Raw genomic sequence first — 17,890 nt, forward strand, 5'->3', positions numbered from 1 at the left:
TGGTTCAGCCTAATTTTGAATCTGTAAAATGTTCTGAGACCTGAGTAGCAGCAGAAAAACTTGGTCACAGTCCTTCCAGCTTGAAGTTAGTAATTGTAATCTTGGAATAAGAAAGGCTAGGCCTAAAAGAAAATGATTAGGAGAGCCCTGAATGTGTAGACAATGCATGACCTAGACTGAGCACTAAACAGAACTAGAAGTCTCTTGAGTTTGCTGATATTCACATCTTCTTCTTTTCTAAATGTTTAGGCTTAGCAAAACGTGTTGGAGCACGGCTTCTGCTGGCCTCCACCTCTGAAGTGTACGGAGGTAAGATGAGTACAACCAACCTTGGGGGACTTATTGCTTATGATAGAGGGCAAACAATTTGTTGCTAGTATTTATGCCATTCTTAGCTTGGATTTCCTTGCTAGCTTTTAATTTGTAGTGTTTAAAATAAAGACATTAACACTTACTTCCAAGCCCTTTTGTACTGCCAAACTAGCATAAAAAGATCTAAATGTAAATTCAGAATTGTTCCATAACTGGTGTTATACATATAGCTGACATGTAAAATAAATTATTAATAGTACTTTCTTAATAAAAGGATGAACGTTTCAAAATAGTAACTTTCTCATTGGAATCCAGAGGCTAGAGTGCTTCAAAAATAAATTTAACTCTTGTTCCCCTTTCTTAGCACAGCCTCTTCCCTACCTACCCCCACCTTGTCTTTTGTATTCCGATCACTCTTATTTGATAGCCTGCTCTTGGCATGTCTTTTGATAGAATCTGATGAAGTTAGTTCTTGCTCACAAAATCTTATGCTTCTCTGACTCAGTGAATCTAAAAGGGGCATTTCTATCCTGCCTTTTGTCTAAAAATGTCTTGATATTGTTGCATGCTAGCTTAATTCATCTAGTGGTAGCTATATTGGGACCTTGCTGTAGACAATTAAGTAGTAGCCAAAGGCACTTTTGAGTACTGAGCAGGGTTAGTCAGCACCTAACTATTCTGTGCTGCTAATAGTTAAGCACTCTATCTTTCCTTTTTTTCCTTATCCACCTGAGCACTAGATAAACCAGTGCTTATTGTATTTCCTCATGTATAACACCTCTGGTCAAAATCGGCCCCCCAAAATTGTTGTGCATGTAGTAAATGGGAAGCTGATTTATTCTGCCTCAGGTTAGAAGCACCCTTGTTTGAGTCCTGCTTCACGGTGCAACAGCTGATGGAGTAAATTAGCTTACTGGTTCATTTTTCATTCTCAAGGTATTAACAGTTGCCTTTCCTTTCTTATGGTCTTGATGTTCCATTAATCAAGCTAACCATTCTAAGGGCAATTTTGATTTTTTGCTTACTGGTCCTGTTCTCTGTTTCATAGCCTCTGTAGCATAGACTCTTCAGCACAGTCTCTGTAGCTCTTCTCAGAATCATAGATGCCACTTTTTAAGTTAACAGGGTTGCATATACTCTGTTCCAGAAGCTGAAATATTGCTGCAGGAAGACTGATTCCAGAGCGGCATCTCTTCCCAATCAACCTGACTGCAGTGGACTGGGGGCAGGAGGGAGGGGACTTAAGGAAATGTAGCTTGTCAAACTTAATATAGTTAAGTTCAGTCAGGCAGGAGGGTTTGCCCACATCAGTTACTCTCTGAATAAACTGCAAGTGGTGAGTTGTTTTAAGTTTTCAGCAGCTCTTATGATGTCTATCTGTTTTTTCATAAAGGAGCTTAAACTGTGCCCTGCAAAGGACTTCGGCAGAGTTGCTGCTGTCTGAGTGCTGAAGTGTCTGCACAAACTGAAGGAGCATGGCAGCTTGTTGCCTTCTAATTATTTCCATTGACTGTTATGATTAGCTAAACATCAGGCTTTATAGTTGCAATAGGTATAGAACTGCCTTGGCAACTTGAAAAAGGAAAGAAGGCATTGCATACTAATTTCAGTTTTAAAAATCTCACTGAGGATTGTCCAGCCCTGAGGAAGGGCATTTAGTACCCAAAAGCTTTTCTAACATCTCCCAACTATACAGGGAGGGGCAGGGGCAGGTGCTACACAGCTGGGGTGGGACATGGGGCAGAGCCATGAGGAGCTTGTCTGGGGGGTGGTGCCAGCTCCTGTCACTGCATGCTGCTGCTAAAGGGCAAGGGTGAGTTGCTGCTGCGGGCTGGGGCCAGGGTAGTGCCGGGCTCTTCCCAGCAGGGGTTTGGCTGGGCTGTGCTCGGGGTGGACAGTGCTGGCACTGGGAGGGAGGTTACAAGGGGGCTGCAGCCACCCCAAAATTTGCCATCGCCTGCTCCGAGTGCTGCCAACTGTTCTGAATGCTACCTGGCCCAGCCCCCCACCAGGAAGAGCTCAGCACTGCCTTGGCCCCAGCCCACAGCAGCAGCCTGCCCTCGCCCCACATGTAGATTGGGGGCATGTGTGCACAGGGCTTTTTATCAGAGACATTATCTGCCATAAAAAAACTGATTGCCAATAATGTTAATTTTCCTTATATCAGTGGTGATACAATATGGGACCAATGTATCGGTGCACCTCTACTTTCTAGGATGTATAGGTAACAGCCAACAGGTTATTGAAGGGACTGGGGAAGGCAGGCTGACCAAACAGAAAAGTCAAGTCACATCTAACATTCAAAATAAATGTATGCAGTATAATAACGATTTTGAAAAAATGACTCCAGAAAGTGTTTGTTTCTTGATGCAATGATAGTCAGAGTAACAGAGGGGGCAAAAACATTTCTGAACGCAGCACAAAGCAAAGGGCATCAAACATATGGCTCATGGATTCCCATAATCCAACCCCTAGTGCTGTCCCTTTTGTTGCACCAGACCATACATACAGTGCCCAGAACATGTACTGCCTGCAGGGCTTGCTCGGGCCAGGTCCTTCCTGGGCTGCATCTTCTGTGGCACTTGCTCGGCACATGGTCCTGGACCAGCCCAGGTGAGTGCCACCTGTGCTGGATCAGGCCTGTAGGATCCATGGGCCTCATCTGGCCCATGCACCTTCCATGTGCCATTCATCTATTCCACAGGGCCAAATGAGATTAGACACTCCTGGTTTAGATATTAATAGTGACCCGTTGTAAATTTATTTTGAAGTTAAAAATCATCTGAAACTTTCTTGTCCTTTATCTCCTCCCCCCACCTTACATCAAGTGGCATGTAGGAGATTCTGCCATTGCCTTAAAATACCCTTTTACTGATTAGGGTATGATAGCTGTCTCCCTACAGATAACTAAGATGACTGTTTATATTTGCTTGGGTCTTTCTTGAGGTGATGGGAAGACAAGAATGACTGTCCAACAACATCAGGAAAGTCTCTTCATTATTAAAGCCACCATTGGATAGCACTTGAGAGAGCTGTTAGTAGGGGTCTGTTTAACTCGTGGCATGAAGGGCCTATTTAATGGGCATTTCCTGGTGGCCCCGTCCCTTGCTGTTGATTGGAGGAAAGGCATATACCATATAATTTAATAGCAAATTCCATGGAAAGTAAATTATATTGTACAATTTATCATGTTATTAATCTTAATTTTAAATTAAAATCTAAATTTAAGTATATTATAAATTTATATACACTATAAATTGTAACTTGTACAATCATAATTTATTATTACATTCTACAAAACATCTAGTAATACTAATTAATGCTAACCTTAACAGAAACCATTCATTTTAGTTGTTAAATGCTAGCGTGCAGCATCCATCAGCAGTTGCAGCTAATATCTTCTGTCTCTGCGGTGTGAAAACTTGGCAATACATTGAGATCGTATGTTCTGTGGCCACTGAATTGGTTGGAATTATAAGGCATCGTTTTGCCAAGTTGTAAAGATGTGGAAACCGATCAGAAGTAGAATCCCAAAACAGTTATATTCGAAAGCATTTTGATTTGGGTCAAAAATGTGAACAGTGCTAAAAAAGTAGGCAGCCAGTTTTTAAATCCAGGTGGTAGTGACTGATCATACTTGTAAGTACTGATTTAACTTTGCACCTATTGCCTGGAACAGTTCTTGTCTGTGCTAGTTTTCAGGTTAACAGTCTGAAAGTTGTTGCAATGCCATGTCTTTGACCCACTTTATCAAAGTGGGGATCTAAATGTAACGGTGTCAGCTTGTTGTGTGCTTGGTGAATCAAAACCTGATGCCTTTTAAACCACGGTAGAAGCTTGATGAACCGGATCATATTTTCAGCCACAAATTGAGCTTGATCTTCAGTGTCACCTGTTTTAAGAGATCGTGTAGTTTTAAGCACGTACTGTGCGCCCAGTGTGATTTCAAGCTCATCACGCACAAATTGCTAGTAGTACTTAATATTCTTTGCATGGTAACAAACTGCAAATTCCACCTTGTAAGCACTGGTTCTGATGGAAGTGACACCGTTGCATTTAGATCCCCTCTTTGGAGATGGACTCCCCGTATCAAAGCTTATGGCCTGGACAATGTTTGAAGGCTTTTTTAAAAGAGAAAACCGGTCTTATTATCAGGAAATTGTGTGCCATATATCACTTACTAAAAAAAGAATGTGTGCATTGTAGGTAATATGAATTGCATTCGTCATCTTTCCATGGAGCATATCAGAGAAAGTGTTGCACATATACATTGCATTATCAGAAAGAAGTGCTGAGATCTTGCTGTTTTCTAAGCTGTAGTTTACAACAGTCTTCACTACAGCTTGTGTTACACTTGAAAAATTTACAGGTGTGAGTTGAACTGGCTGTTTGAAAAATAGGCAGGTTGTGGTCATCTTGTTTCTTGCGCATCTGTTGCTTCATCTTTTACAATCCAAAATTGATTTATTTTCTTCCAATGCAGATTTTGCAAAGCAATTTCTCCTGGTAGATAATCCTGGCAAAGTTTGCTTTGCACATGGGAAACTGCCAGTATTTTGTGCATGTTTGTTGAAGTACTCCCTTAGTTTCAGGTTATCAATTTTTCTCCAAGGGTATATTGGCAGTAGTGGTTGCTCCAGTATCTTGAATGTAGCTTTTCTTCTTGTTAAACTGTTTCAGTAGTTCTTCTAACCATCAAGGACAGTTCTTTGTATTTTGTTCTGACCTTCAGCTTCTGCAGAAGCCTTTCACTTTCTACGCAATCAGACTCTAAATGGCAATCAATGCTGCTTTTCCTCAATACACCCGGGTCACGTTACAAGATGAACAAAACAATTTTGCACCATCTGCATGGAAGGTTCCTACAGGGGACTGCCTTACAGAATCCTGAGCTGTGAAATGTACTTAGCTTTGTTTTATTTCTTTTCACCCATCTTCAGATCGCAACATTGCATTTAACTATTTTCACTGCACTGATTGGTGCCTTCACTTAGTCTATGTCACTAGCAGACAGTAACTCTCACTCACGTGATCCATGGCTACAGTGATTGTCTCACTGTTTTTTGTATTTCGGTAAGCATTGGGACATTCTAAAACAGTGTATAATATGAATAATATGTGGCAGAGCAGGTTGATTTTTGTGGCAAATCATAGCCAATGCAATATTTCCTGGTGATTGCAGACCATGATGGTTTTTGTGGTGTCTGGGAAAACCACAACACTGCAAATGAAATAGAATAGTCTCAATTGATAGAGATACTTAAATCTGGCCTCTCTCTTCCCAAGAGAAGTCAGACCAGTAGGTCACTGTGTCATAGATGAGGCTGAAGCCAGAGCAGAGCTTGTAAAAATTTTTAGCAGGGCATAATCTAAAGTAATTTCAGATAAAGCATCTTATTCTTTCTTACCTTTCTTCAGCAGCCTCTGCCTTATCTAGATCCTCCCAATACAATTGATGGTGAAAAAATCCCACCTGTCTGCCATTTGCTGATCTAGCCTACTGGGATGAGGAAAAAACAGGGACTCATCCCTGCATTCACTAAATCAGTTGCCATGTTATGCCCAGATCTCCACTTCTAAATCCCCTCTTTTTCCTTACTTATCTTTTTTTCTCATCTCCCTTTTTAAAAGCCCAAGGTGTCTTAGCTCATTTTGGATCAAATAGAAATTGGCGTTGCACTTTTACATAACCTTTAATCTCTTTATTGAATTAGCTTACATCAGAATCTTATGTGCCAAGAGTTGTTCCATTTTTTTTGTCTTGAAGGTCCTTTTCCAGACAAATATTTAAGTTTCAGCTTGGCAGAGCAATAGCTTTTATGCAGGAGCACGTCAAGAGACAAAGCAAACATGACAGCCACTACTCCTTGTTTAATTACCTTTCATCGCACAATTGTGGATCTTATGGGTTTTATACTTTCCTTAATCCTTATCCCTTTTTTGATTGCGTTGAGTCCTTCTCTGGTAAACAATGTTGGAATTCCATGTAAAAAATAGATGCCATGTTTGGAGGAAAAACTATATAAAAGCAAATCATACATCAAAAGAACTGCTACCAAAAAAGGAATTATTCACCTTTCATATTAATTGCAAAGAAGAAGCCATTCAAATTTTGTTTTTCTCCCTAGATCCTGAAGTTCACCCCCAGAATGAAGATTATTGGGGTCATGTGAACCCCATAGGACCGAGAGCCTGCTATGATGAAGGAAAGAGGGTTGCAGAAACTATGTGCTATGCCTACATGAAGCAGGTATTACTGGTTATCAGATTTTGTTTGCTTTATTTCCTGACTATAAAAGCACAAAAAACTGGAGAGTACTCATTTGGTGGCAGAAGGGTAAAAAAATTTGAGTAGGGGACTTCTTGCTATAATTGCAAAATCTGTGCTCTCTTAAATGTAGCTTTATTACTTCCACCTGTTCTGGTATTTCTAATGAACAGTGCTCTCTAAGAAAGGATATTTTACTTTTTTATTAGACTTTTTTTTGTTAGACTCACTAAGACCTTTGATATCACAAATAATTTCTAGGCAGTGATTAAACTGAATTAACCTTGCTAATTTAAGTCCTAAATCATCATGCACTTAAGTGCTGAGCTGAATCTGGCCCTTACAGAGTAGCACGGAGCAGGTAGATGAATACTTTAAATCTAAATATAGGTAAAAATGAAGTCATAATACTCTAATAAAGGCAAATGATTTTAATTTTTTTAAAAGCCTTGAACATATTGCAGCTGAAATAACAGTCCTCCTATTTAACAATTGTTTCAGACAGGTTAGTTCAGTGGTTCTCAACCTTTTTAGACTTAAGGCACCACTCAAAAAATGCTCTCTCTTGTTTTCTGACTAAAAACAGAGCAGTTTTGTTGTGGGGAAAAAATCAGAAAGGCCATAGTAGGCCAGAAATGTTCTTGACACTGTATTCCTGTTTGAAATATCTGGGTTTATGTTGCAAGTCATCGTGTAGGTTTTTGCATACCTGAATGTGCTAATATTGAGCAATGCCCTTAAAAGGATCTCAAGGCACTCCAGGGTGGCTGTGGCACCCTGAGAGAGAATCACTGGGTTAGTAACTTAGCACTAGGATAATATAACTTTTACAATTTATTTATAACATGACATATCAACTTCACTTTTTAAAAAAAATGGAAATATAGGGTAGTTCAAGGTGAGCTTCTTTTCCTAATCATTGTTAACTTGGACTTGCATGAATAAAGCTGACAGATATGAGGTAATTTAAAATGTCAATGTATGGAGTGTAACAAATTGGGTAGAATGTTTTTCAGTTTTGTACCAAGGCAATGAATCCAAATTTAATTTTAATTCGAGTGTTTCTGTACAAAATTCCATATCCTTTAAAATAAACAATACTCATTAAAAGAAACCCAACAACCTGAATTAAACCTGAAAAAAAAAGTAACATAATATTCTTGCCATTCTATTTTGCCTGAACATATAGATGTCATTGCCCACTCCTCTTATGGACCAGAAAAGAAAATAAATTTCAAGATTTGTATCTGCCTTGCTTTTTTTTTTCCTTGTAAGCTATAAAATGCAGATGGTGCTAACAGTTACGGTGATATGTTCTGCAATTGAATTCAGTAGAGTAGCCATTCATATAAGGATATGTGGAAATGAGCTTTATCTATTCAGTGAAATTTAGCTTTATGAGCAGTTCTTGCATTGTGATGTGCTGAATCCTGTGCAGTGTTGCTGTACTGTAGCATTGCTGTTTTACAGCCCAGTTGGCAAATCATTGCTGCTTATGGACTCTAGGTGCAATGAGACCTATATGTGCACTGTATTTTAGTTGTGAAGGTTTGTAGGACTGAACCAGTCTACCATGCACACAAGCACTAAATGAAAGTTGGTGGTATAAATAAGCCATTTGGCCTTGGGGCAGCTAAGTTAGATTCTTCCTGTGGAGGTCAGTGAAGATTCAAGGGATTCTGCTTACCCTGGTCCCATGAAGCCATTGATGCTGAAGCCCCTTTACGCTGGTTTTTTCATGGGAATGTCTCTCTGTGGATGTTCTGCTACCTCTTGGAGGAAAAAAAAGGCAATTCTTTTTGGTAGCAGTTAGGTCTGGCATCTTTAGTGAAAAAAGGGATTGTCTGTAAGGAGACTGTATAGTAGAGAGTATAAACAGACTCTGAAATCCTGCAGAGTTCATAATTTTACTTTAAATACCTGTGAAATCTGCAAATAAAATGTGCTAGCAATTTTTTCCCAGGATAATGCTGTGTCTTTAAGTTGACAGCAGCTTGGTCATGTTAATTACTCGTCTTTCCAGGAGCAAACTTATCAGGCTGCATGCTCTCTCTGGCCACCAGCATGCTGTCCCTGTCACTCCTTGGCAGAAGTGCAGCTTGCAGCAGCTAGGTGTGTAGCCCTCTTTTTCTCCCAAGTTTTGACTCGATCAGGATCATGTCAAGTGAATTATCTGTTTACAGCCAGAGTGACTTAGCTGTGAGGTGCTTACTAGGGTTGTGTGAAGCTTCGGTTGCTGATTTGATTCACTGGAGATTCAGCCCAATTCGGTGGTCAAATCTCTGAATCTGAATCTAATCAAATCGGGAGTCCAATAAAAGTCCAAATCTATTTGAAGCAGCCAAATAGATTCAGAGGAGATTTGGGCAGTCTCTGCTCACCACCGCAGGGACCTGGACCTGGGTTCTTAGCTGGTAAGTAGGGGGGTGGGGCGCTAAAGTAGCGGGGAGGGGACCATGGGGGGACACCCATCAGGCCTCATCCCCTGCCTACTCCCCCACCCCCTGAGTGCCAGTCAGTGCGGGGCTTTGTTTTTTGTTTTTTAGGTGCCGGGATGCTGGGGCTGGGCGGGGCAGCCATTTACGGGGCTGGGAGGGCGGGCAGGGGATGGGGAGATTCGGCTAATTTGGCAGTGGCCAAATCTCCAAATTGGATTTGGCCAAATCAATTCGAATTACTGGTCCCCTGAATCATCCGAATCCAAAGCGAATACTAGCTGCTTTGCACAGGCCTACTGCTTACCTGGTGGCATGTGGGTACGAGATTTCAGGTGTTACATGTTGAACTGGAAAACTTCCAGAGTGCTGATACTTCTGTCTTTCAAAATATTCTTTATTTCATTTTAAGTCATCAATGTGTGTTGTTGAAAAATCTAAAAGATTTCCATTTGATAAATTTGAAGGGGTTCACTCACTTCACAGGATAGAGATTACTGCATCAAAATACTCCAGAAGCTCAAGAAAGAATTGCTTTATTGGTAAAGAGGAGATACAAAACTAACAGTGACCTCACTAGTGTTAAGGAAGAATAACTTCCTAAATTCTTGGAAGGTAAAGGTAGGCAGAGGAACTGATCTATTGAATTAATTTATACAAAAACATGAGGTCACTGTTGAGGTGTTGTTAGGCTGTGAGTTTGAAGTTAGAATGCATATTATTGTGGGATGATCCTGCTTTGAGCAGGGGTTGGACTGGATGATGTCCTGAGGTCCTTTTCAACCCTAATTTTCTCTGATTCTCATGGGAGAAGAAATAACCTCTCCAGTTTTTTTTTTTCTTTGTATGTACAGTACATTATAATGCCATGCTCACTTTGGTGTTTGGCAAGTCAGTAGTTACTTTTTTTTAATTTTCTTTTTTTTTAATTTTATGATGGGAACTAAGTAGCTGTTTGAGACTTACTTTAAACACATTCCAACCACTAAATTTAGTTTGAACACTGTTTAGGATTTGATACTACCCCTGAGTATGAATCAAATATGTTCACTTTACTCCAGTGAGGAGTGTGAGTGAACCATGTTAAATGCTTTGTCTAAAAAAAAAAAGCTATACAGTATTGTGGATAGAGTTGAATTTCTCCATTTTTTACAATTTAAATTTTCCCCCTCATTACCACTGCCGACCTGTTTTAGACCTGCAAGTATGCAGATTACTTCTCTTCCCCTCCCCCCCCGCCTTCTTGAAACCATACTTTTCATAGGAAGTACCCCTTTTTTTTGGTAGTCTTCAGTTGGAATAATACTTGCTGGGTGTCTATATTAAGCAACAGTGATAATAAGGGGTCTTCTGGTCTTTGTTCTATAATAGCTTCCAAATTGCTTTGGGGTACCTTCTTTGTCTACTAATTAAAAATCTACTCTATATGCTTAAATCCCAACAAAGAAGAAGGATTAGAGTATAATGATAATTATACAAAAATATGGTATCATTGTCAGACAAAAATATGGAATATTTAAGTTTTGTTTAAATATGATTTGTGATCCATCCCAGATTCCTCGTTGGTTAGGTTTTATCAATCCTACTCAATATACAGAAAGCTGAATAGTGACTGGTAGAAGGATAAACGCAACTGAATGGAAAAATGAAGTTATATAACTACAAAACAGTAAAGAACATGCTTTTAATATGGATAAAGCAAACACTTGAATACATGCTGAATACATAAATACATTGTAAATACAACTCTTTAGTAGTGGATTTCCTGTTGGTTTTTTCTGCACTATACTTATTTCTCTAATTCTTGTTAATTCACAAATTGAGTTGGTTTCAGTAATTGTAAAAATCCTAGATGTAAAATATAGAGATGATGAAAATTGTTGGTTAAATTACTAAAAGAATGACATTATAATTGGTAACTCTCAATACAGTTACTAAGTAATTACGGAGAGAAGATGCATCCTTGTATTATGAGGTGTCTTAGAGTTTTATTCTAGTCTATTTTTTAAACATCAGTTGAGGCAGCTTCAACTGCTTTTCCTGGAAGACCAGTTCAGTCTAGATATTGCTGTTAGATTCTTCTCTCTGCCCTCCCCCCCTTCAGTGTATTGTATAAAAAATATATTGTCTCAATACTTTCACTTGTATTCCATGGTATTATCTTCCGCAGATCCTCTGCCAGACTGTGCACAGCAAGATAGAGAATTTATACGCCTTGGAAAATGATGCTATAAAAGTGGTTGTATTAAGTACTACTACTTCTGTTCCTTATGTACGTTAGGGAAACAAGGCATAATGCCAGAAGGTACACTTTATAGCGCAGTTCCAGAAAATAATTATTGCTAGTTTTTTATCAAGCCAAACAAATTAAACAAATACAGAAAACTGTCGGAACAACCAAGAAGACCATATTTAAATGGCATCAATTACAGAAATGAGCTCCATTTCCTCTGATTCAGCAGAAATGTCTTTTCCCTAAAGCAGTCAGACAGCTCTAAGTATGGGCCTTGGTACAAGGTGGGGATGGATGTAATGCAGTGACAAACTTTTGTGAATGTTGGCCCTGAAAGCAGTTGTACTGCTGTGTCCTGGGAAGATTGGACGCACTAAGTCTTAAGGTGCAGAGGTTGCCTAATGTGTTGTCTTCCTCACTGTTTGTTTGGTTTTTATTGACTGTTGCTTATGTGAACCTCAGGAAAAATTAATTTTGGTTTCTTTGGCCATGGTGGCTCCCTTTCCCTAAAAGCCCCAAAACCATGTGTTTAGCTGCTTGCCCTTATGTCGCACTGAAAAAAGGTGCTGCTGCCACCCAGTGCAGTTCAACAGAAAATACCAGGCAAAGCTTGTTTGCATTTGTTTTTAAATTAATTTTTGTTGGCTGAGCATTGAACATGGTAGTTGAGCGGTCCACAAGCAGGTTGCTAGACTTTGGAAGAAGAAACCACCCTATGGCTACGCACTGTGGTCCTGGGCCCCAAACCCCACAGGCTGCCTGACTGGGCAGCAGCGTCAGCCCTGCCCAACTCCTTCCCTCCCTCCCTTCCTATGGGGGCCTCAATTCCCCTCCCCACCCACACACTTACTTTTGGGAGCTGCTTTCCAGGCTGCCTGGCAGCCATGTGCCCATACAATTACATGCACATGGCACCTCCTGGCAGACTGCAGAGAACTCTGCAAAACTGCAAAATCCATGTGTTTTTTCATTAAAATGAGAAATCTGTGTTTTCTTTGGGTAAAGGGGAGAATCCACACTTTTCTCTCTTTTCCCATGGGAAACAGACAACCTGAATCCCTGATAATGACCAACAGTGGCAACAAAACATAAGTTGACATAAATGTTAAGTTCATTACATATTTTGTACACTTTTACTTTGTTCTACTGAACAAAGTATTGGAAATGTGAGCAAACAGTATTGTGTCAAGGTGGTTGAGTTTACCCAGGCTAGATGTGAAATTAATACAAGCCACCCTCTTGTTAATCTATAAAATAACAATTGACATTAAACTGCTATAGTACTACATTAACAAATGATATGTGTTCAGTTGTTTTGTACCACTATTTATCACTGTGGAAGCTCTCATTTTGGTTAGACCAGCTTAAAATCCACCTTGAGGAAACCTCTAACTGTAGTGGATGATTTTGGTTGGTCAGTTATTCTAAAATTTGGCAATGAGATGTCTGGTATGTAAGTTCCCAGTGTGATGATATGGCAAAAGAAGGTTAACATGACACTTGGATATATTAATAGAAAAATATCAAATGAGCAGAGAGATGAGATTGTCTTGGAATGTTGCCTAACATGAGAGTACTATGCAAGTAGTTTGTTTACAGTTCTGGCATTCATTTTTTTTAGAGGAATACTGAAAAATTGGAAAGGGTGCAGGAAATGCTACAAAAATGATTTATTTGGGAAAGATACAGTACAATGAGAAACCAAAAGAATTCTGTCACTCAACCGAGTAGAAAGAAAAAAGGCATGTAATTCATACCGTATAATTATCATCACAGTGAAGAGGTTACCTGATACTAGAGGCTTTTGAATTTATCAAGCATAACAAAATTAAGTGGGTAGATCAGTGGTCAGCAACTGCTGGCACTCTCGCAGAAGGTGGCAGGGAGACTGCAAGCAGCTGCACTGAGGTCCATAGAGCCTTGGCCTGGCTTGTTACTTGTGGCAGGTGCACGCATGCCTCCAGGCGGACAGCAGAGAAGAGGCTGGGGCTATGCTGCCACAACAAGGATCAGGCCCCTTACAGCTTCTCCACTATCCCGTCTGTGCTGGCATGCCAATATCTTACAAATTGAGATTGTGGGGTTTTTTGGCACTCTGCCCAAAAATGTTGACAACCCCTGAAGTGTATGCTTGAGTCAGCGAAGTACAAAGTGGCAACAAGATGCAGGCATGGTGTATGTAACCATTGAAAGGGTCTTCCAAATGTCATGGCAAGTTCTCCAACACTTCAGCATTAAGATGCATCTCCCCCAAAAGCTGCAAGAGATGCAGGAATATCTAGTGGCATTACATGGACAATGGTATGAGGATGTGAAATTAGATGATCATAATGGTCCATCTTGGCCCTCAGATCTTTTAAGCTTCTCATTCCAGGCAGGATAAGTCATCATGTAAAACAGCTTTTGATATTAGTAATAACCAGGGTGAATCTAGTTGACTAATGCTGTAACCCAGTGGTATTCAACCTTTTTTCAGTCGTGGTAGGGATGTAACCACCAGTTAAATATTTGTTTAACCTGTTGTAATTACAGCAGGGGAGTCCCCTGTGGTTCAGTGGTAGAACCCTTGTCTGCCACACAGGAGACCTGGGTTTGATTCCCAGACACTTATACAACTACAAGCATGGAGGCACCAAACATCTGGGCTCAGTCTGGTCTTTGGATTCTGTCTCAATGGCCTAAAGGGAGGATGGAAGGTCTGGGCAGCCTCCACTCCTTCAAAAAATTCCTGCCCAGTCATACGCATTTGCATCCCTGGGGGAGCAGGGACATACTAAGCCCTGGGCCGGTGCGTACCCTGCCATGGAGGAGGGGCTGCACCCACCTGCCCTGAGGAGCCGAGGGCCAAAGCAGTCCTGCCAGGCAGGCAGCACAGCCCAGGAAGCCTTGGGGCCAGCTGCAGCAGCGCAGGGAGGGGAGAGGCAGGCAGCAGCCTCAGAGGTGCTTTACCAGCCCGTTGGCATAGTGTGAGGGATAACTTCCTCTCCTCTCCTCTCTCTCCTCCCCTCACTCCGTGTATTGTAGCTATTAGGTATTGGTCACTCCTTCCCTCTCTTCTTCCCCCCTACTCTCCCCATCTCTGTCTCATGCCCTGCCACCTTTCTGTTTCTGCTGTGTCACCTACAGGTCTTCCTTCTCCTGCCACCCCCCCCCCTTTTTCCTCCCAAAGTCTGACAGGCCCCAGGCCAAATGATAAACGGTTAGCTAAATTAATCAGGGAGGCTGCCCAGAACTTCCATTTAACCATTCACGCCCCTAATTTGCAGACCCCTAAAAATTTTGAATGGATGTGATGGATGGACCCTTTTGGAAATTTCAAATGGAGATGCAGACCCCTTTGAATTGTAAATGCAAGTACTCACATACTTTTTGACATAGTTGTCTTTCGCAGACCCCTTAAGCTTAGTTTGTGACACCCCTTCCCCCTGGGGTCCTTGGACTCCAGCTTTAAAACCACTGCCATAACCAGTAAGTTGAGGCTCTGTGTTTTCATATATTCAGGATTGGATTTTGTATTTATAAGATCCCTCCATATTTAAAAAAAAACTGCCAATAATTTCAGTGTGATTACAAATCAAAATTATAAAGGTGTAATTTTAAATGGTCCATTTCAAACAGTAGCAGTTATTTTCCTAGTAGTCAGGATATGTTTTTCTGTTTTTTCTGACAGATTGCAGAATTTCAGATACTAAGAGGTGATGTTGAACAATAAGCAAGGGATGCAGGCAGCAATTTTAATAATTTTATCTGAAAGAGGCTGATCAGCCCCATTATGTTCACTCTGATAGCCATGCCAGGCGTCTGAGCTTTCTAGCAGATTATTTCCCCTTTTTGTTCTAAAAATTCTGATGTCAGTGACTCTCCTAATTGCCTGGGTCACTGTGCTTGGCTCTCCATTTCCTCATTTTATGCATGCAGTTATTCCTTTTCCTGGCTTAAACTTTTTGCTTGCTGTGCTGGTGATTCATAGTAGATAATTAGCAACATGGTTCAAAATTCACAAAGCATAGAAGTTTAAAACTATTAATTAGTTAGAAGCAATCACCTGTTGTTCTGTTTCTCAATTACAGTGTTAGTACTTGAAGCTATTTCACTTTTAAATACCATCCCTGGGAACCTTTTCATGTCCAAGTTATTTTTGTATTGAATTGTTTTCCAACATGTGTAGACCAAGGAGTTGTCTTTTGATAAAATTGGTTGAACTGAAAATACAACTTATTTCTTCAAAACATGCATATACACCCCTAATACACAATAATATCCTACTATGCCTTCTTGTAGCAATTACAGGAGCAAAGATTTTTTCAAAAGTGGGTGCCAGTAGTACATTACTGAAGTAGTGGCCTGATTTTATGTAAGTTATGAGTACCGAGTCCTCATTAACTTCCCTGAGAGCTCTAGGATATCAGTGCTTTGGAAAAATATCAGGACTGGACTGAAGAGCACTAACCTTCTTTGCATGCTTAAATCAGTGCCATGATTTTCAAAAAAAACACCACTCTCAGTTGAGTCAGTCAGTATTGTTGGGTACTGTCATACAAGTTTTTCTGAATAAAATAAATGTATACCAGCAGAAGCTCTTTTATGCTACTATAACATAACAGTCCATGGTTCTTGCTGGCATAGAAATGTCACCAAAATTACATCTCTAACCAATAGTATTAAACGGGTAGGAGTATAGTATAGACTGAGTATAGCCACGCTAGAAGTATAGACACACTAGTATAGACTTGAGCGTGAAAAATTCCACTTTCTGTACTAATCCCTAAAGTCGGTCCTGCAGTCTGTTCATATAGCCTTTGATTTGATATCTATGTACAACAAGAACATATACAAACTTGAAAATCATTTGTAAATACCCAGAGCTTTTAAAGGGGTTGAAAAATAAATCTAAGGTCATAAAGATTATTAGAAAACTAGGATTTTTTAGCAGGCAAAAGCAACATCTCGGAGACATTGCATGTAAAACTGAAGGATTAAAACAAGCTTTCTGCTTTCTGCAGTTAAGGAATGTGGCTCACCAAGCATAGAGCCATAGCTATTGTGAAAAAAGATGCAGAGAATTTATAGTGTTTACCCTCCAGTTTAAGTTAGGGGCAATTAATGGCTTCTACCATTGTTAACTTTATTCTGCACTTTCAGTTGTTTGTCCTTGGCTGCCCCCTACATCAACATGCTTTCATTTTAAATTACTTTTGAACAATTAATTTGTTTCTGACTTGTTGCCCATCTCTTTCATCTCTTCCTTTGTTCATGCCACCAGCTTGGCTTGTTGGACTTTTCTTTCTTCTTTGGGCAGACCTACTCTATGTGTAAGCAGAGGCTGATATACCTTCCCTCACTCCCTCCTCCAGGTTCCAAAAAACACACCCAGGGGAAATACCGGCCATTTACCTGATTAAAGGTGGAAGTATATTCTGAGGGACAGGGATCAGAGGGGCATAGGTAATGCAACCTAGGATTGTAGGTGTGGAAATTAGTGATGGGGTGTGAGCTGCTGTAACAACCATCAAATATTTGTATCGGTATACAAAGGCGAGAGGAATTCTTTGTGAAATATGGAAGAGTTCACCAAGAAAAGTGGTCTCAAACCAAGAGGGGAAATTAGTACTGCATTTCTGGGAAAAATTTCCTGGCAGTGAGATCTCTCCATTTTGGAATAGTTTGCAATGGAAATGGTGGAAGTCTGGCTCTCACAGAACATCTGAAAACCAGGCTGGAAAAAACAGTGGAAAATAAACATCAGGAATAATAATTCACTGCAAGAGAGGGTGATTCCTGCCTCCCCTCCCCACCCCACTCCTGATTCACAGAGGCCCTAGAGACAGTTATGTAGCCTGAAAAATCTCTGCTAAGTTTTTCTGCTCCCCCAGTGTATCTTGAATATTGATGGGGGAGGGGAGGGGAGGGGGGCACACACACGCACAAGTCTACCTATCTGTCTCAGTAAGACCCCTGCCAGTTTCCAACACATACTGGAAAACAGCGGTCTGCAGACTAGTACAAAGAGGTTTTCTGTTTTGGGGCCAACACAATTAAACCAATGACTATTTTGCCTTAGCAACCACTTTTCTAAATGCCTTATTTTCATTTGATATTAAATCTATACTGTTGGGATATCCATGTGGAATAAAGTCAGTCCTTGGAGGACCTGGTGTCCTTTTAGCGCAGCAAGGAAGGGGGAAACGAAGAAGAGCAACCCAAGTGAACTGTTTCAAAGTGCAGTGCATCCCTAAACATGGCACGAACTGTGTGATGTCCTGCTAGAAGTATGAACACATAATGCACCTTGTAACAAAGCCCTTTAAATAACTTCAAATTAGGAACACTTTCTTGATTGTACTCTCTTTGCATGGGTGGGAAATGTGATGGTGTGTAACATAACGTGTTTGTTACCAATTATGGATAAAAGAAAGAAAGAAGAGAAGAAGAAAATGCCAGGAGAGTGCACTGTGATGCTCATACTGAAGTGGACTGGCTCTGTGACCTTGCGCAAGTGACTAATGCTTTTTCTGTGTTCATATAAAAGTTGTTGATACTGTAATAGTTCACCGTGGGATTGCAACTACGAACAAGAACGTGCTGTTTGCTATCTTAAGTCTTACTTTCAGCTTCTGAAATGCTGAACCCTGCTTCTTTCTC

General features: G+C 40.4%; 1 protein-coding gene across 1 annotated transcript in view; it reads left to right on the forward strand.

The window, feature by feature from the left end:
- The window catches only part of UXS1 (UDP-glucuronate decarboxylase 1), a 120,063-nt gene that overhangs the window by 61,143 nt on the left and 41,030 nt on the right, over window positions 1-17,890 (forward strand). The window contains exons 8-9 of the mRNA XM_019524910.1: window positions 250-309; window positions 6,441-6,562. Of these exons, the coding sequence (XP_019380455.1) occupies window positions 250-309; window positions 6,441-6,562 (182 nt within the window). The remainder of the gene's footprint in view (window positions 1-249; window positions 310-6,440; window positions 6,563-17,890) is intronic.

Source organism: Gavialis gangeticus, unplaced genomic scaffold (assembly GCF_001723915.1).
Source record: "Gavialis gangeticus isolate Ggan-Ray unplaced genomic scaffold, GavGan_comp1, whole genome shotgun sequence".
Classification (NCBI taxonomy): domain Eukaryota; kingdom Metazoa; phylum Chordata; order Crocodylia; family Gavialidae; genus Gavialis; species Gavialis gangeticus.